We start from the raw sequence: 21,313 nt of genomic DNA, 5'->3' as shown, positions 1-21,313 counted from the left end.
GCAAAAAAAGTTTATGAACCCTGAAATAAATAAAATAAAAAATGAATGTGGGGACATTACTAATGAACCCACAGAAACAAAAAGGGTCATAAGAGGACACTATGAATATTTGTATACCAACAAACATAGATGAAATGGACAAATCCTTAGAAGCATATTGACTCCAGAAGCAATAGAAGACCACAACAAGCTAAATATAAGAAAAGAAATTGAATTTGTCATTAAAAACCTCCCAACACAGAAAAGCCCAGGACGAGATGGCTTCACAGGAGAATTCTACCAATGTATCCAATAAGTATTAATACCAATCCTACTACAACTCTTCCAAAAATACTGAACAGAAGGGAATACTACCTAAATCATTCTATGAGGCCAACATATCCTAATATCAAAACCATAAAAAGGTACTATAAGAAAGGACATTTATAATTCCCTATACACAGCTCTCCTACCCCTTTTATTTGAACCTATTATCAGAACTATACTTTTTAAATATATGTCTCAGAGACTTAAATCTTTGGTCTGTTTATATGCTGGCTGAGCCCTGAATCTCAGCACAGTTGCAACACCTATTCTCTAGTTCATTGGACTCACCCAGGACAACTAACAAAAGAATGATGATGGACAATGCCCATCCCAAAAAAAACAGATTATCTACAACTGCAAGCAAGACATTCCATCCTTCTGCCCAAATGGATCTAAACCCCCTCTCAGTCAGGAACAAGTGGGCATTACCACCCCAAAATCCTCAAGACTGAGGTATAAACAAGCACAAGGGGGGAATGCAACTATGGACTAAAGTAGACTTATTATTCTAGCAATGGAAGGACTTGTATCATTGATATAAAGATGGTGGCTACCAGAGATTCAGAGGCGAGGGAGAGGGAAGAATATGTATAACATGGAGGCATTTCTGGCACTTGGAATTGTCCTGCATGACATTGCCATGATGCTACAGGACATCATACATTTTTTCAAAAACCTATAAAATTGTATGGAACAAAGTGTAAACTATAACGTAAACTATAGTAGCAATGCTTCAATATGTGTTCATCAACCATAACAAATGTACCACATTAATGAAAGATGTTATTAATGTGGCAAAGTGTGAGAGGGGGATGGATGGGGTATATGGGAATCCCCTATCTTTTTTATTAACATTTATGTAATCTAAATCTTCTTTTAAAATAAAATGTTAAAAAAAAAAGGACATTACAGAACAATTTCTCTTACGAGTATAGATGTAAAAATCCCAACAAAATATTTGCAAATGAATCCAACAACACATTAAAAGAATGGCACACCATGATCAAGTGAGTTTTATCCATGGTATACAAGGGTGATTCAACATAAGAAAATAATGTAATATACCACATTAACAAAACAAAGGGGAAAAGTATCATCTCGTTTCAGACTGAAAAGGCACTGGACAAAATCCAGTATCCTTTCTTGAATAAAACATCTAGAAAAATAGGAATAGAGGAAAACTTCTTCAACATGATAACAGCTAACATAATACTGAGTGGGGAAAGATTGAAAGCTTTGCCTCTAAGATCTAAAACAAGACAAGATGCCCACTGTCAACAATGTTATTCAACATTGTACTATAAGTTCTAGACAGACCAGTTATGCACGAAAAAGAAATAAAAGGCATCAAATGGGAAAAGTAAAACTTTCACTACTACCAGATGACATCACCCTATACACAGAAAGCCCCAAATAATCTTTAACAAATCCAGTAAAGTTAATAAACTCAACAAAGTGGTGGGGTATAAGACCAAAACACAAATATTGGTAGTGTTTTTACACACTAGTAATAGGCAAGGTGAGGAGGAACTAGCAACTGAAGAATAAAATATCTAGAAACAAGTTTAATGAAGGGTATAAAGGACTTTTACACAGAAAACTATAAATCATTACTAAAATAAATTAAAAACCCAAATAAGTGGAAAGTGGAAGGATATTCCGTGTTCATGGATTAGAAGACTAAATATCATTAAGATGTCAATTCTATCCAAACTGATTTATATTCAAAACAATCGCAAATTCCAACAGCCTACTTTGCAGAAATGGAAAAACCAATTATCAAATTTATTTGGAAGGGTAAGGGTTCTAAATAGAAAAAAAAAAAAAAATCTTGAAAATGAAGAATAAATTGGATAACTCAAACTTCCTGACTTTAAAGCATGTTACAAAGTTACAGTGGTCTAAACAGCACAGTACGAGCATAAGGATAGATGTATAGACCTATGAAATCAAACTGATAGTTCAAAAACAGACCTTCAAAAATCTATCGCCAAAAGATACAAGGTTGCCAATTCCACTCAATGGTGAAAAAATAGTCTCCACAACAAATGGTGCTGGCAGAACTAGTTATCGATATGCAGAGGAATGAAAGAGGACTTCTTTCTCATACCATATAAAAAAATTAACTCAGAATGGATCAAAGACCTAAATATAAGAAGCAGGACTATAAAATTCCTAGACAAAAGTGTAGGGAACCATCTTCAGAATCTAGTGTTAGGCAATGGTTTCTTAGACTTTACACCCAAAGTACAAGCAACTAAAGAAAAAAATAGATAAATGGTCCTCCTCAAAATTAAAAACTTTTGCTCATTAAAGGACTTTGCCATAATAGTGAAAAGGCAACTTATTCAATGGCAGAAAATATATGAAACCACATGCCCTATAAGGTTTTTATACATAAACCTTAGAATACATAAAGAAATCCTACCATTCAACAATAAAAAGAAAAGCAATCGAATTTAAAAACGGGCAAACAACTTGAAGAGACATTTCTCCAAAGAGGATATACAAATGGCTAAAGAGGACTTTGGCCCAGTGGTTAGGGCGTCCGTCTACCATATGGGAGGTCCGCGGTTCAAACCCCGGGCCTCCTTGACCCGTGTGGAGCTGGCCATGTGCAGCGCTGATGCGCGCAAGGAGTGCCGTGCCACGCAACGGTGTCCCCCGCGTGGGGGAGCCCCACGCACAAGGAGTGCGCCCGTGAGGAGAGCCGCCCAGCGTGAAAAGAAAGTGCAGCCTGCCCAGGAATGGCGCCGCCCACACTTCCCGTGCCGCTGACGACAACAGAAGCGGACAAAGAAACAAGACGCAGCAAATAGACACCAAGAACAGACAACCAGGGGAAGAGGGGAAATTAAATAAATAAATAAATCTTTAAAAAAAAAAAACAAATGGCTAAAGAGCACGAGAAGATGCTCAATATGACTAGCTATTAGGGAAATGCAAATCAAAACCAAAATGAGATATCATTTCACACTCACCAGAATGACTATTATTAAAAATAAACAGAAAATTAAGTGTTGGAGAGGATGTGGATACATTCTTTTCTGTGGAAGGAGCAGCCACTGTGGAAGACAGCTGGGCAGTTCCTTAAGATAGGTTAAGAATTACCATACGAACCTGTAATCCCTCTACTAGGAAGACCCTAGAAGACCTGAGAGCAGGGACTCAAACAGCTGTTTGCACAATGACGTACACAACAGCATTATTCAGAATTACTAAAAGATGGAAGAAACCCAAATGTCCATCAACCAATGAATGGATAAACAAAATGTGGTATATAAAATGGGATATTATTTATCTGTATGCAATGGGATATTATTTATCTGTATAAATGAATGGATTCTTGATACATGTGACAATATGGATGAACCCTGAAGATACATACTATGCTGAATTTATGAGATGAGCCAAATATAAAAGGACAAATAGTGTATGATCTCACTAATTATAATAAGCAAAGACACAGAGTTAGAACGTAGAAATTAGGTTACCAGAGGATGGACTGGGGATAGAAAACAGGTAGTTGTTGCTTTATTTCTACAGAATATCTATCTAGGCTGACTGTAAAGTTTTGGAAATGGAAGGTGATTTTGGTAGCACATTATTGCAAGTGTAATTAACAGCAATGGATTATATATGTGAAAGTGGTCAAAATGGGAAATTTTAGGTTGAATATGTTACTAGAATAAAAAAGATAAAATATGTCACAAGAATAAAAAGTAAAACAGTAAACCCTATTGGAAATGATGCACTATAGTTAATAGTACAAGTATAAGAACGTCATTTCATGAATTATAAAAGACGTAACAGTAATACAAGGTATTAATAATAAGGTGATATATTGGGGGAAAATAGACCTACTGTAAGCTATGGACAATAGTTAGTACAATTTTAATATTCTTTTACTCACTAATGTAAAGTATCAACGATAGGGGAGTAGATGGTAACACTATTTTTTACATGATTTTTCAGAAAACCTACAACTTCTCTAATTAAAATTTTTCTTTTTAAAGCATTCATTAAAAGTAATAAGGGGGAAGTGAATGTGGCTCAACTGATAAAGAGTGTCTGCTTACCATGTAGGGGGTCCAGGGTTCAATACCCAGGGCCTCCTGGCCAGTGTGATGCGCTTGCCCAAGCGCAGGGTTGCCATAAGCAAGGAGTGCCGTGCCATGCAGGGGAACCCCCCGTGCAAGGACTGCACCCCACAAGGAAAGCTGCTCCAAGTGAAAAATGCAGCCCACCCAGGAGTGGTACCACACACACAGAGAGGTGACGCAGCAAGACGACGCAATAAAAAAAGAGACACAGATCCCCGGTACGGCCTGACAAAAAAAATGCAAGCAGACACAGAAGAACATGCAGCAAATGGACACAGAGAGCAGACAACGGGGGTGGGGAAGGGGAGAGAAAGAAATAAAATAAATCTCTAAAAAAAAAAAAGTAATAAGGAAGGGAAACCAATGTGGCTCAGTGGTTGAGCACTGGCTTCCCACATATAAGGTCCAGAGTTCAATCCCCAGCCCCGGGTATCTCAAAAAAAAAAAAAGCAATAAGGAACTGAATTTAAACAGCAAGAAGTTAATAAAGTGGACTAGCTTAAGAGAATCTCTGTTTGTAGCAAAAGAGAAAAAGAAAGATGAAGAGAACTGGACCAGAAAGAAGAAAGGGAAAATGGAGAACAGATAACAGAATCAAAACTGAATAGCTGGTATTCTTTTTTTTCTTTTTTAAAGATTGATTGATTGATTGATTGAATTTTCCCCTTTTCACCTCCTCCCGCCCCGCTGTTTTTTGCTGTCTGTGTTGTCTTCTCTTCTCATTTTCTCTCCTCTAGGATCACAGGGATTCAATCCTGCATACCTCCAATGAGGAGAGAGGTTCCCTGTCAGTTGTGCCACCTCAGTTTCCAGTCTCTGCTCTACTTCACCTTGACTCTCCCCTTGTCTCTCTTTTGATGCGTCATCATCTTGCTGCATGGCTCACTTGCATGGGCACTGGCTCGCTGCTCAGGCACGCTTTCTCCTCTTCTTTTCCACCAGGAGGCCCCAGGGATGGAACCCGGGTACTTCCACATGGAAGGTAGAAGCTCTATCACTTGAGCCACAACCGCTTCCCCATCTGATATTCTTAAAAATAAAATTGTGATGGATGACAAGAGCCTAAACAGTACTCTACTTTTTCAGAGGTGCAATCCAATGTTTTAACACTAACAAAAACTCAGTAATGGTAATATTTAAGACATGTAAGAGATGCCAAATAAAAGAGTTTAATAAAAAATTCCTTTATATTAAACAAACAAAAAGAATAATAACTAACATTTACTAAGTACTTTTCTATGGACCAAGAACTTCACATGCATTATTTCATTTAAATCATCATTACAAACCCACAGAAATGGATATTAAAAATTCTACTTTATGGACAAGGAAACCAAGGTCAAGGATATTTTTTTTAAAAACTTGCCTAAAAGAACTTTTATTGCTGATGTAGAGGCAGTGGCCACTAGAGGTTCTAGGGCAGGGAGAGGGAAAAACAGGCATAATATGGGCATTTTCGGAACTTGGGAATTGTTTTGAATGACACTGAATGACATTGCAATGACAGATACATGCCATTATATATTTTGCCATAACTTGCAAAATTGTGCAGAAGAGAGCGTAAACTACAATGTAAACTATAATCAATGCTTAGTCATAGTGCTCCAAAATGTGTCAATCAATTGTAACAAACATACCAGACTAATAAAGGATGCTGTTAATATGGGAAAATGTGGGAGGGGTAGAGAGCAGGGCAAATGGGAATCCCTTTTTTTAATATACCATTTATGTAATCTAAGTATCTTTCTATAAAAATAAAAAAGTGTATTAAAAAATAATAATTTTTTTAAAATCTCGGAATAATGATTTTATGCAATTATGTAAGTAATGAAAGCCAAAAAGGAAATTTGCTTTATAAATGCCATAAGTACTCTTTTAAAAAAGAAATACTAAAAATGTATTAAGATTCATAATAAATTACTTTTGGAAAGAAAAAAAAATTTGCCTAAGGTCATACAGCAAGTGAACCAGCCAAGAAAGAACTCAAATTCAAATTTATATGACTCAGAATCCATTCACTTACCTATTGTGCACATTGACTCTAAAGTAAAATTTAACTGTAGAACAGAATTTTATATAAATCAGTCTGCTATGGAAAAGAATAGGGAAAAAATTACCTCAGTGGAAGTCTGAGAGAAAGATGAAATTTCCCTCTTTCCTACTAAAACTTTCAGCTATGACTTTTCAACTAAATAAGCAGAGAAGATAGTGTATCATGCCAATGGCTAGAACAGTGATTGACCCATTCTGATTTCTAGTAATACAAATTTTTAAATTTCTCTATCTTGGATTGATTCAAGAAGGGCAAATATGGGGTAAAGGGGTTTTTTCTTTTCTTTGAATTCTTAAACTTTTAATGACAACAAGAACAGACAGATATATGCCAAGAACTGCAAATGTCTTAAGTAGATATTACTACTCAGTGGCAACCAGTTTTAAATATAAAATCAAAAGATGCAACAAAACTCACTAACCAGTTATCCTGAGAATTCATTTTTTTTTCTTTTATAGAAGAGTTAAATCGATCAGCCCAATGCATCATCACAATGCAGAGCCCAAATTTTTCAAAAAATGTTTGATCTTTCTTTGCCCTAAACAAAAAAGTATAAGACAAAGATTTTATGAAATCTGTTTCCTTCCTTTTCAAAAACAGGGTAGAGCTTGGAGAAAATATACTTTTACTCAAAACAGCTTGACATTTTTGGAGAAAAATAAGAAAAGATCCAAGTACTTCTGCAAATTACTTAATGAAAAATAAATTCCTATGCCCAGAACCATTCTAGGCACTGGGATACAAGTAAACAAATGTAAAAAATAGATAATTTCTCACAGTTATAAGTACTATAAAGAAACTAAATCAAGACAATGGATAAAGTAGATAGCAGAACAATTGATAGAGTGAATGGCAGTGCAGAAGTAAGGAGAGGACTATTTTTTGATACAATGGTAAGGAAAGGCCTCTTTGAGCAACTGATAAATGAAGTGGGACATTGTAACTTTTTGACAGCAGAAGCCCAGGAAATTAAGTAAAAAGCTACTTTTAACCTTATGAAATTTAACAATAAAAATAACAAAGAGATGGGGAAGACTATTCAGGTAAATAGTGGATATCAAAGAATAGTATTTGTGCTTTCCCACATACTTTTTCATCTTATATTAAAGCTTTCTCTTGATACAAAAGGATAACAACTCGACATTGACCTTTGCACAAACCATATCAGCAACCTCTTTTCCAATTAGTAAACCATAAGAAAACTCTGTCATCCCAAGGACTGGAGTCCTGCTGCATTCTCTGATAGATACCAAGAATTCTTCCAGTACAAGGGCAGTGTCTAGTGAAGGAAGATAGACCATCATACCAGGCTCTTGATATTAATGATTGTACTTCTGAACCTTTTCTTGTGAAACTGAAACTTAGCCTAGTATTATATGTTGCCTAAGAGTTATCTCCTGAAAGCCTCCTTGTTGCTCAAATGTGGACTCTCTCTAAGCCAAACTCAGCATATAAACACATTACCTACCCCCTGGCATGGGGCATGACTCCTGGGGATAAGCTTCCCTGGCACCCCAAGGGAGAGACTTTTGATCCGATCAATACCATCCCAACTTTTCCATTCCAATTGGCAATATCCAGGATTAATACTGGTTTCTCATAACAAAAGCTCATTATTTAAAATGTAGCAAATTGAAGTAGCTAGATAGATCTGATATTCTCCTTTACTTCTCAAGTAGAAACTAACCAATAATACCACTTATCAGTGATATCTGTGGGGAGAAAAGGTCACATAATGGCCTTAGGGTAACCAACTTTAATAGTTACAAAATCTAATAATTTTTAAAAATTATATAAATAAGGAAATTAATAAAGCAAGTCCACCAAATTCGCTAATTATTTATAAAAATTTCAGATAAAAATGCATGGTCATTAACATGGACTCAATTGATGAGGTTTTATCCAGGACAAACAAAGTATTTACATTTATTTAGGTCTTCTTGGATTTCTTTTAGCAATGTTTTTTAGTTTTCTGTGTACCTGTCCTTTAAAACCTTGGTAAGATTAATTCCTTGATATTTGATTCTTTTAGTTGCTCTTGTTAATAGAATCTTTTTCTTGGTTTCATTTTAAAATTACTCATTATTAGTGTGTAGAAAAACTAATAATTTTGGGGTGTTGATCTTGTACTCCATCACTTTTCTTAATTCCTTTATTAGCTCTAGGAGCTTTGTTGTAGATTTCTCAGGATTTTCTGTATATAAGATCATGCTGTCTGCAAAGAGGGGAAGTTTCACTTTTTCCATTCCCATTTGGATGTCTTTTCTTTCTTTTCCTTGCCTGTTCTGGCTAAAACTTCGAGTACAAGTTGACTAACAGTGGCAACAGTGGGCATCTTTCTCTTGTTCCTGATCTTAGAGGGAAAGCTTCCAGACTTCAAACATTAAGTAGCATGTTAGCTATGGGTTTTTCATATATGCTCTTTATCATATTGAGGGGATCTTCTTTTATTCCTTGTTTTCTAAGTGTTTTTTATCAAAAAGTAGGGCTGAATTTAGTTAAATGCCATTTCTATTTCTGCATCAACTGAGATCACTGATTTTTTTTTTTCATTCTGTTACTGTGGTATATTATATTAAATGATTTTCTTAAATTAAAGCACCTTTGTATACCAGGGATACAAAGAATCATCAAACATGTGAATCATGTTGTGAATCATCAAACATATATCCTATTTAGAGATATTCATTAATAGAATGCTAAATAATGATAAACAAGTCAGTTGATAGTCAAAAAAGTGGAAGGGGAACACAACTCCCATTAGAATCAAGAAATAATCATGTGGGGAAGCAGATTTGGCTAAACGGATAGAGTGTCCACCTACCACATGGGAGGTCCAGAGTTCAAACCCAGGACCTCCTGACTCATATGATGACCTGGCCCACACGCAGTGCTGATGTGCATAAGGAATGCCGTGCCATGCAGGGGTGTCCCCCGCACAGGGGAGCCCCACGCACAAGGAGTGCGCCCCGTAAGGAGAGCTGCCCAATGCGAAAAAAGTGCAGCCTACCCAGGAGCGGGGCTGCATGCACAGAGAAGTGACACAGCAAGATGACACAACAAAAAGAGGCACAGATTCGCGGTGCCACTAACAAGAATATAAGTGGACACAAAAGAACACACAGCAAATGGACACAGAGAGCAGACAACTGGGGGCAGGGGGAGGGTGGGGAAGGGGAGAGAAATAAAAAAATAAATAAATCTTAAAAAAAAAAAGGAACAGAAAACAAGAACATTTCCATTTTAAAAAAATAATCATGTGGAAAAGGGAATATAACTACATATTTAAGTATATTTTATAAACGTCATCATACTAATTCAAGACACACATTACCATTTCACATCATGAAAGCTATTTTTAAATATAACTATCATTGCTCAGTTTTTAGAATTTTAGCTCTCCTAAATAATCAGAGATCTGCCATATTCATTTAGGGAATCCTCAAATCTTCACTAAAAATAGCTTAAGAATTCTGATTATCACATTTACAAATTGGTAAGATTTCAGTGACAAACTGATCTAAGCCACTATAGTCATGTATAACTTTCAGGTTATTTTGCTAGATTACTGTAGCTGCTAGATTACTTTGATGTCTCAAACCCAATTCAGATTCACATACAGATATTTAGTAGTAGTAAGCATAAAATTTCATATGACATGTTCTGTAGGCTTGAGAAAATCGTAGCCCTTTAGCCTTTTGGGTACTTCAACCAGTACTTAAAGGAGCCATCACCTGGACTGGGAGCAAACACACAAGAGCAGAGAGGCAAGAACGTTCTTTATATAGAAGACAAAATGCAGAGCTCACATGTGGACATGTGCGTTTGGATAAAACATTATTTCTAAGGGTTTAGGGTACTGGCTCGATAGAAGTCATACACATGTATATAATACCACACAACATTTGCGTGAGAGTTTAAAAATAAATGAGACAAGGCAACAATTTTTTTTTTAATGTTAAAGAAAAAATAGAAATTTCCTTTAAACATAGGTTAATGAAACCAAAGGAAAGAAATTTAAGGTCCATTTTACCCTCATTTGAATAATGAAAGCAATATACACTCACATAAACTTATTGTACTTTGCTACAAATCATTACAGATAGAATTCAAATTACAAGAGCACTCTGTCTTCAAATGTGAAGATATTAAGTTACTAAATACATACCATTCACAGGGCTGAAGGGATCGAAATGCCTTAAAAGAAGCGTCCATTCCAGCAAAATCCCAAAACTTAACATCATAATCATACCCTCCAGTCACCAAACGAGCACCTGAGGGATCCAGACCCAAAGCAGAAACCTGTTATAAATTTAAAAAGTCAAATTAAAATTATTAATTGGAGAAAAGCTATTACACTACATTATAACTTCTATTTCCTAACTGTAAAAACATCCTCTATCTTATAGACCCTGGAAATATTAAACACCAACTGTCGTTAGTTCGGAAACTCTAAAACAGCTGAAAGTTTGCATGAACTGGATAGTCTATAAAACACAGCTTTTAAAACAATAAGTAAAGCTCATGACACCTCCTCAGCACAATGGGAATCCAGGCTGCACTCCTGCTGTGGGTCTGTGGTCTTGTTCTAGAAGGAAAAGAGTAACAACTATGTGCGTAACAGAGTGCCTGTAGTTCAGTGCCGATCAGTAAGCGGAAGCCTGAAACTAAAATAAGGCATATGTCTCTAGACCTCTGCTTCTGGCAACTTGTCCTTCAGGCAGAAGCAGCTTGCAAACACCTAAAGCAGGGCACAAAATAATTAAGTCAAAGTGCCTGGGCAAAGGATTATTTGTATTAGGCATACAACAGAGCACAGGGGAAGGGAAAAAAGTCCATTTGAATTCCGAGTAAACAGGAGAATTTCTAAAGCCAAGAGCAAGCACAAACACACCCAGGCTACACCCAGGTACAGATAAGAAATATAGGACATTGTAGTTTCCATTCCCCTTGGGTTAATCTTCTTGACTGGAGTAATTTGAAAGGTAGCCAAAGCAGACTCTCTTTGAAAAGACTATGGAAGATGGTTTCAATGTTAGTTTTTTGTTAGCTTCTAGGCTCAAGGAAAGCTGTGTCATATCAAGAGCTGGATACAAACTTAACAGCCAGCTTAGGGGCAAATCCCAGAGTTAATACTTTAATACTAAAATGCAGAGAGTAGAGCAAAAGACAACAAAACAAAGAAACAAGAAATGAACAAGATAAAGCTTCAAACTATAAACAAAGAATAATGGGTTTTAGACATACTAGACAAAGACTTTTTAAAAATCATCTTCAAAACACACAAAGAAATAAAGGAAAACATGAAAGAACTAAAGGATATCAGGAAAGCAATGAGTGTACAATGTGAGAATCTCAGTAAAGGGATAGAAATTTTAAAAAAAGCAAACACACAAAGAGAATCACTGGCGCTCATGACCACAATAGCTGAAATGAAAAATTTCCGTGGAGGGTTTCAACAGCATTTTGGAGCTGGCAGAAGGAAGAATCAGTGAACAACAGAACAATATAAATGATTTAGGCTGAGGAGCAGAAAGGAAAAAAGAATGTCTAACAAGAGAAAAAGGGCTAAGAGATCTGTAGGACACAAACAAGCATACCGATAGATGCATTATGGGAGTCACAGAAGAAAGAGGAGAGAAAGGGGCAGAAGGAATACTCAAAGATACAATGGCAGTAAACTTCCCAATTTAATGAAAGACATAAATAGGCATATTCAAGAATCACAAAGAGCACCAAATAGGAAACTGTCAAAGAGAACTGTGCTCAGATACATAGTAATTAAACTGCCCAATGCCAAGGACAAGGAGAGAGTTATGAAAGCTGCAAGAGAGAAGTAACAATTATGTACAATGAAATTCCAATTATATTAAGTGTCCCTGCTTTCAATTCTTCAGGGTATATACTGAGCAGTGGGACTGCTGGATCACATGGCAGTTCTATAGTTAGCTTCCTGAGGACCACCAAACTGTTAGGCTCCCTACACATGGGTCTTCTGCCCCTTTTATCTGAACCAATATTTAGCACTATACTTGATAAAGAAATGTCCCAGAGAGTTAAATCTTTGTTCCGACCATGTGCCAGTCGGGCCTTCAATCTCAAAAGAGTTGCAACTTCTACCCTCTAGTTCCTTAGACTCACCCAGGACAACTAACAAAAGAATGATGATGGACAACACACATTCCAAGGAACGAAAAGTGACTGCATCTGCAAGCAAGAGAGCTCCATCCATCTGCCTCCTAGGATCTAAACCCCTCTGACCATATACCTTGTGGATCTCTGTAGCCTTCAGGAGAACCAGCACCTAGGTTTGTATCTACTTTGTCTATCTCTGGGGTCCTGCTGAAGTATGCATAAGCGTGACCCCTCTGATGACCTCCCGACTCTTTTTGGAAAACTCTTAGACATATCAACTCATTTGTCTTCACCATTTCCCCTTTTATTCAAGGTCAAAAAGCAATTTTTAACACTTGATTCAACATGTAGCGGAGATATTCTGCTGATCTGAACTGACCCTTTCATTCAAAGTCTTTTTCGAATTACATCACCAGTTAGTGATTGGTAGTAATCCCTTGATGTCAGGGAGGCTCATCTCCAAGAGTCATGTCCCATGCTGGGGGGAAGGTAATGCATTTACATACTGAGTTTGGCTTAGAGAGTGGCCACATGTGAGCAACATGGAGGCTCTCAGGAGGTAACTTTTAGGCACCCTGCAGCTCTAGTGCATATTTCAGGCACACAGGCTCCTAAACATAGTCATCAATATCAAGGGCTCATTATTGGACCATTCTTCCTTGTTGTCTTTGCCGATCATTGTTGATCCATTGGGGAATGTGAGCCTCAGCAGAGTTGCAACTCCTACTCCTTGGTTCATTGGACTTACCCAGGTCAGCAAACAGGGAGGTCAACCACCCACACCAGGGGAACAAGAGTGCCAACAACTGCAAGCAGAGGAATTGCATCCATCACCCATGTGGAATCTAAGCCCCCTCTTGATCCAGAGGTGGAGCGGACATCACCATCCCAGGGTCCACAGAATGGAGGAATAAAATATGGTTTAGAGTAGACTTACAGATATTCTACTATAAAAATATTGTGACTAGTAATAGAAGAAATTGTAGCACTGAGGTAGAGAAAGTGGAAACAGTAGTTGCGGAAAGCAGGGAGAGGGAAGAAGAGATGTGATGTGGGGGCATTTTTGAAACTTTGAGATGTCCTAAATGATATTGCAGGGTCAGATGCTGGACTTTATATATGCTGCCATAACCCACTAAATGTACTAGGCAAGAGTGTGAACTACAAGGTAAACTATTATCTATGTGGTGTAGCAGTGCTCCAAAATGTGTTCACCAAGTGTGATGAGTGTGCCACAATGATGTAGGAGGTTGTTGGGATGGGAGGAATGGGGTGGGGGTGGGGGAGTATAGAGGAACCTCTTATATTTTTTAATGTAACTTTTTTTGTGTGATGTATATATCTTCAAAAAAATACAATTTACAAAAATGATAGGGTGGGGGGTGGGGAGCGGGGTATACGGGAACCTCATGTTTTTTATGTTTTTTTTATGTTTCTTAATGTAATGTTCTTTGTGATCTATTAACTTTAATTTAAAAAGTGTAAAATAAATAAATAAATAAATGTTTTGAGAAATTTAAAAAAAAACACAAAAAATAAACACCTCTGAATTAAAGTCAGAGTGAGCATCACCATTCCAAAATCCCCAAGACTGCAGAATGAACAATGGACTAAAGTAGACTTATTATTATTGTACTATAGACTTATTATTCTAGCAATGGAAGAACTCTTTATAAGTGATATAAAGGCAGTGGCCACCAGAGTTTCTGAGGGATGAAAGAGGGAAGAATAGGTGTATAAAAAAAAATTTTTTTAACTAAAAAAAATATATTAAGTGTCAATTTCTCATGAGAAACCGCTAAGGCAAGAAGGCAATAGGACAAAATATTTACAATGCTAAAATAAAACAATTGCCAACCAAGAATTTTATATCCTGCATGACATTCTCTCAAAAAATCCTACATAACATTCTCTCAAAAATGAGGGGAAATGCCCTCACATCTCATTTCTTCTTCCCTCTCCCTGCCCCTAGCAACCACTGTGGTCACCCACTCCACACCAATGCTACAATCTCCTCCACCACCAGTCACAGTAGTTCCAAAGCAGAACATTAGCAAGCCCACTCCAATCGAGACTCCATTGCTCTACCCTGTGGACCCTGGGATGGTGATGTCCACTCCACTTCTATATCATTTTAGGGACTTGGAGTTGTCCTAAATGATACTGCAAGGACAGATGCTGGACGTTATCTATTCTACCATAACCCACTGAATGTACTGGGGGAGAGTGTAAACTACAATGTAAACTATTAGCTATGTGATGCAGCAGTGTTCCAAAATGTATTCACCAAATGCAATGAATGTGCCACAATGATAAAAAAAGGTTGTTGATGTGGAAGGACTGGAGTGGGGGGGATTGGGGAGATTATGGGAACCTCATATCTTTTAATGTAACATTTTTTGTGATCTATGTATCTTCAAAAACATACAATTTTTTTAAAATGATGGGGGAGTGGGGTATATGGGAACCTCTTATGTTTTTTAATGTAAAGTTTTGTGTGATCTATTAACTTTTAAAAAGATAATTAAAAAATATAATAAATTTTTAAAAAAGGGGGGGGGGAGTAACATCAAAAATGTGGGGATGTAAGATATGCCCCAGAAAAGTTTTCTATCAAAATCAATTAAAAAAAGGATAAATCCCACTTGCTTGGAATTCTGGAGTATGACAGAGAAGGATACAACAAACATGTAAGAAAAAAGAAAGAAAAAATACCAAAATCAGGTAGGAGACTTACATCCCAGTCCCCTGTACCACACTGGATCCTGCACAATGGTAGAGTCACTCAGAGGTAGCATGGCTTGGGTCCCTCCTGCTGTGCATGTGGACCACAGAGCCACTGACAGCAGCAAGCTACAATACCAGCATATCCAGGCACAGGGACAGAAGTCCTCAGAGACACAGGGTAGAACATGCCTCAGGGAAAAAACAAGATAGCACAAAAGAACTGGTGGCAAGTGGTGTGTAAACACTCAATATATTTCACCTAACAGTAAAATGGACGTTTCTGAATTCACCCCATCTGGCTCCCTAGAAGGATACTGTAACAGGGAAGAATCTAGAGACAGAAAAGCCTCAAAGAAAAAAAAAGGTAAGGTGGAAACTGAACTGATGTAAGAGAGGATGGGTCCCAATACTGAAAAGTGTGACAAACAGGAGGGAATGAGTGAAGGGGAGAATTTAAACAAATCATAGGAGCTCAGGAGAAAATTCTGCAATAAAACCAAACAAATCAAGACTCCAAGAAAAGGAACAAAAGGAAAAAAGACAACCTACTCAATGGGATAAAATAATGAGAAGCCACACATATGACAAGGCATGACTATCCAGAATATATAAAGAACTTCTACAACTCAATAATAAAAAAAAAAAACCTGATATAAAAAATGGGCAAAAAAAGACTACTGTAAGAGATGCTTTGAAAAACTATATTCCAATAAGAAAGACAATTTAGAGGAAAAGGGCAAATTTCTAGAAACACATAAGTAGCCTACCCTGACAAAAGAAGAAATCGATGATCTCAACCAACCAATCACAAGTAAAGAAATAGAGTCAGTCATTAAAAACCTCTCACCTAAGAAATGCCCTGGGCCAGATGGCTTCACAAGTGAATTCTACCAAACATTCCAAAAAGAAATAACACCGATCTTGCTTAAACTCTTCCAAAAAATTGAAATAGAAGGAACGTTGCCTCATTTTATGATGCCAACATTACCCTAATACCAAAGTCGAACAAAAACACCACAAGAAAGGAAAATTACAGACCAATCTCTCTCATGAACCTAGATGCGAAAATCCTCAACAAAATACTTGCTAATCATATGCAACAACACATTAAACAATTATACACCACAACCAATTGGCTTCATTCCTGGTATACAAGGATGGTTCAACATAAGAAAATCAATTAATGTAATACACCACATAAACAGATTGAAGGGAAAAAATCACATGATCATATCTATAGAGGCAGAAAAAGCACTTGACAAAATATAGCATCCTTTCTTGATAAAAACACTGCAAAAGATAGGAATAGAAGGAAACTTTCTGAACATAATAAAGGGTATATATGAAAAAACCACAGCTAACATCATTTACAATGGTGAAATCCTAAAAACTTTCCCTCTAGGATCAGGAATAAGACAAGGATGCCCAATATCACCCCTTCTATTTAACATGGTGTTAGAAGTACTTGCTCGAGCACTGAGGCAAGACCGAGATATAAAAGGAATCCAAACAGAAAAGGAAGAAGTCAAAATTTCACTATTTGCAAATGACATGATCCTATACATAGAAAGCCCTGAGAAGTCTACAACAAAGCTTCTAGAACTTATAAATGAGTTCAGTAAAGTCACAGGGTATAAGATCAATGAACAAAAATCAGTAGCATTTCTGTATACTGATGATGAGCAATCTGAGGAGGAAATCAAGAAACAAATACCATTTACAATAGTAAATTAAAAAATCAAATAACTAGGAATAAATTTAACCAAAGATGTAAAAGACTTATACACAGAAAACTACACAAAACTGTTCAAGGAAATCAAAGAAGACCTAAACAAATGGAAGAACATTCCCTGTTCATGGATAGGAAGACTAAATATTGTTAAGATGTCTATCCTACCAAGACTGATCTACAGATTCAATGCAATCCCAATAAAAATCAACACAGCATTTTTTAATGAACTAGAAAAACTATGAAATTTATTTGGAAAGGAAAGAGGCCCCAAATAGCCAAAGACATATTGAAAATGAAAAATGAAGCTGGAGGAATCACACGACCAGACTTCAAAGTTACAGTAGTGAAAATGGCATGGTATTGGCACAAGGATAGATACACTGACCAATGGAACCGAATTGAGAGTTCTAACATAGATCCTCATATATACAGTCATCTGATATTCAACAAGGCCACCAAGCCCACTCAACTGGGAGAGAATGGCCTTTTTAACAAATGGTGTCTAGAGAATTGGATATCAATATGCAAAAGAAGGAAAGAGAATTACCATCTCACACCTTATACAAAAATCAATTCAAGATGGATCAAAGACCTAAATGTAAGAGCCAAGACCATAAAGACCTTGGAAAACAATGTAGGGAAGCATCTACAGGACCTTGTAATAGGAAATGGCTTCATGAACTTCACACCCAAAGCACAAGCAGCAAAAGAACAAATAGATAAATGGGACTTCCTCAAAATTAAAGCCTTCTGCACCTCAAAGGAGTTTGTCATGAAAGTGAAAAGACAACCTACACAATGGAAGAAAATATTTGGTAACCATATATCTGATAGGAGACTTATATCCTGCATATATAAAGAACTATATCTTGAAAATAAAAAGACAAACAACCCATTTAAAAAACGGGAAAAAGATTTGAACAGATGCTTCTTCAAAGAAGAAATACAAATGGCTAAAAAGCACGTGAAAAAAATGCTCAAAATCACTAGCTATTAGGGAAATGCAAATCAAAACTACAATGAGATACCATCTTACTCCTATACGACTGGAAGCTATCAAAAAAAACAGAAGACTACAAGTGCTGGAGAGGATGTGGAGGAATGGGAACACTCATCCACTGCTGGTGGGAATGCAGAAGGATCCAGCCATTCTGGAGGACTGTTTGGCAGTTTCTCAAAAAGTTAGCTATAAATTTCCCATATGATCCAGCAATTCCACTGCTGGGTATATACCCAGAAGATCTGAAAATAAGGACACAAACAGATATATATACACCAATGTTCACAGCAGCATTATACACTATTGCCAAAAGATGGAATCAACCCAAATGCCCATCAATGGATGAATGGATAAATAAAATGTGGTATATACATACAATGGAATGCTACTCACCTATAAGAATGAATACAGTACAATCACATGTGATAACATGGATGAATCTTGAGGACCTCATGTTGAGTGAAGCAAGTCAGGCATTGAAGGACAAATACTACATAACCTCTCTGATATGAATCAAGCAAACCAAGCTGTCTCAGAGAGCTAAAGACTGGAAGATAGGCTTAAAGGAATCTGGGGGGATGCAAGCTGACACCTATAAGGGTAAAGTCTATGACAAGCTGGAGGTAAGTATTTGTACAGGGAAGGGATATTTGTGGGCTTGAGGGGGGCTAGGGTTGGGTCAGATGACCCAAGGAATTGGGGGGAGGGCTGGGCGGAACCATTGAATATGGGAGAATGTCAGGTATATGGTTGAAACTATACTGTTGAGAAAACTCTTTAGAAAATATAAGGAAGAATCACGTGTTTAAGGTGCTAAGGGGGGGGAGGTATCTGGTACAGGGGCAAGCTTCTAGGGAGTATGTGAGTGCTCACTTTGTCATAGTGTGTTATATCATTGGGTGGAGACCTATACAATGAGTGTAAAGGTGTACGCACATTCTGGGGAGACCTGATGTTCCCAAAGAGAGGGAATTGTATCTCTCGAGAGGATTGCTGGCTCCCAATTAGTTAGGGCAGGCTAGTATGTCAAGCCCTCAGCATTTGTTGCAGTATCTGTAAATCTGGTTCCTCAAGTAGTGAAGATTGAGTGTCATAGTGTGCCCTGAGGTGAGGGGGAGAGAGGCATAGCATGGATGGAAGCAGGGAACGGGGGGCAATGGAAGTGCTCCACAAGATCATGCAATGATGACATGTCAACTTACATCTAAAGTGTATAAAAGTCTATAAACTAAAATGTAAACAATAATGTAAAACATAAGGAAACTAAAAATCTAGAAATCTGTACAGTCTAAAATATAAACAATAATGTATGCAATGAATGTCCCATGATGATGGAGGAGGTTGTGGTTATGGGAGGAGTGGGGTGAGGGGGGTGGGGGGTGTATAGGGACCTCATATTTTTTTAATGTAACATTAAAAATAATTAATTAAAAATTTAAAAAATTTAAAAATAATAATGTAAACCAAAATGGAACTGTGTTGATAGCTGTGTTTCAAAATTTGTACATCACCTGCAGCAAATATAACATGAACATGTAAAGAGAGCATTGCTGGGGAACGGAAAAAAGGGCTTGATGTTGGATATCTGGGAGTCTCCTATATTGTGTATGTGAATTACTGTGATCTAAAACTTTTTTGAAGACAAAATTAAAAATTAGTTAAAAAAAAAAAAAAAGAAAGGATGTAGACACTGAGGAAGAAATCAAAGTGTCTTGCCACTACATACAGGGCAACACCTATTACAGTGATGAATGGTAAAACGTTAGAACAAAGCTTTATAATATTTTTCATTTTATGAATACACCAATTTATTTTTACTCTATGTTAGTATTTCTAAATTACTATGTATTCTATTTCTAAACTTTAAATCCATCACTGCATTTCAATTTCCTATCAACTGAATTTGGCAATATATCAGGATTCATTGTTGAAGAAGTTTTTGATCACAGAGAGGTTCAACTATGGCAGGGGAGGAACTCTAGTGTGGGGTGTTACTGATGGGGGGCACACGGGTGGGGGGGAGTGTTCTCCAGGGCATGTATATAGGGAACATAAGTATGTTAGAGTTTATGTTGAGTATTTTTATAGTAGTTACAGTTACAAAAGTCAACTGCGGGAGTGCTGAGTTCCCACCCAGGGGTGCTCTGTCACATTCCCCAATGGAACAACAATAATCCCCCTAGTGCAACAGCAAAGATCAACAAGGAAGGATGGTCCAATAATAAGCCCTTGATACTGATGACTATGCTTAGGAGTCTGTGGGCCTGAAATATGAACTAGGTCTAGAGCTGTAGGACGTTTAAGAGTTACCTCCTGAGAGCCTCCATGTTGCTCACATGTGGCCACTCTCTAAGCCAAACTCAGTATGTAAATGCATTACCTTCTCCCCAACGTGGGACATGACTCCTGGGGACGAGCCTCCCTAGCACCGAGAGATTACTACCAATCACTAACTGGAGAAGCAACTAGAAAGAGACCTCGAATAAAACGGTCAACTCAGACCAGTAGAATATCTCAGCCTACATGCTGGATCAAGTATTAAAAATTGCTCTTTGACCTTGAATAAAAGGGGGAAATGGCAAAGACAAATGAGCTGATATGTCTAAGAGTCTTCCAAAAAGAGTTGGGAGGTCATCAGAGGGGTTGTGCTTTTGCACACCTCAGCAGGACCCCAGAAAAAGCCAAAGTAGATACAACCCTAGGTACTGGTTCTCCTGAAGGCTATGGAGATACACAGGGTATATGGTCATGGCAGATGGATTTGGAGCTCTGTGCCATGTCAGAGGGCCCTACTTTGGAATTTGTGCTCCTGAGTGTGATGTATCTGGACTCAGATGTGATTTTTCTACACAAGCCTCTTCTGTTCCTTTTACTGAACCTGTGGTTGGCACGAGGGATGGTCCATACTCAGGACACTTGAATCTCTGGACTGCCCATGTGCCAGCTGGGCCCTGAGCCTCAGCACAGTGTTGACTCCTATTCCCTGCTTAGTTGGACTTACTCAGGTCAGTTAACAGGGAAGTGAAGATGGTCAACCACCACATCAGGGAATCAAGAGTGCCTACAACTGTAAGCAGAGGAATTGCATCTATCATCCATGTGCAATCTAAGCCCCCTCTTGATCTAGAGGTAGAGGGGACATCACCATCCCAGGGTTCACAGAATGGAGGAATGAAATATGAACTAGAGTGGACTTACTGATGTTCTACTATAAAACTACTGTGACAAGTAATAGAAGAAATTTTAGCATCAAGGTG

The 21,313-nt window shown here is 37.4% G+C and overlaps 1 protein-coding gene across 1 annotated transcript in view; it reads right to left on the bottom strand.

Moving 5' to 3' along the window:
• The window catches only part of WDR70 (WD repeat domain 70), a 387,773-nt gene that overhangs the window by 221,611 nt on the left and 144,849 nt on the right, over nucleotides 1–21,313 (bottom strand). The window contains exon 7 of the mRNA XM_004447213.3: nucleotides 10,631–10,764. Within this exon, the coding sequence (XP_004447270.1) occupies nucleotides 10,631–10,764 (134 nt within the window). The remainder of the gene's footprint in view (nucleotides 1–10,630; nucleotides 10,765–21,313) is intronic.

The sequence above is a fragment of the Dasypus novemcinctus genome, chromosome 2, assembly GCF_030445035.2.
Source record: "Dasypus novemcinctus isolate mDasNov1 chromosome 2, mDasNov1.1.hap2, whole genome shotgun sequence".
In the NCBI taxonomy this organism is placed as follows: Eukaryota; Metazoa; Chordata; class Mammalia; order Cingulata; family Dasypodidae; genus Dasypus; species Dasypus novemcinctus.
The sequence above is the reverse complement of the archived record's forward strand: the minus strand, read 5'-3'. Positions and strand labels throughout refer to the sequence as shown.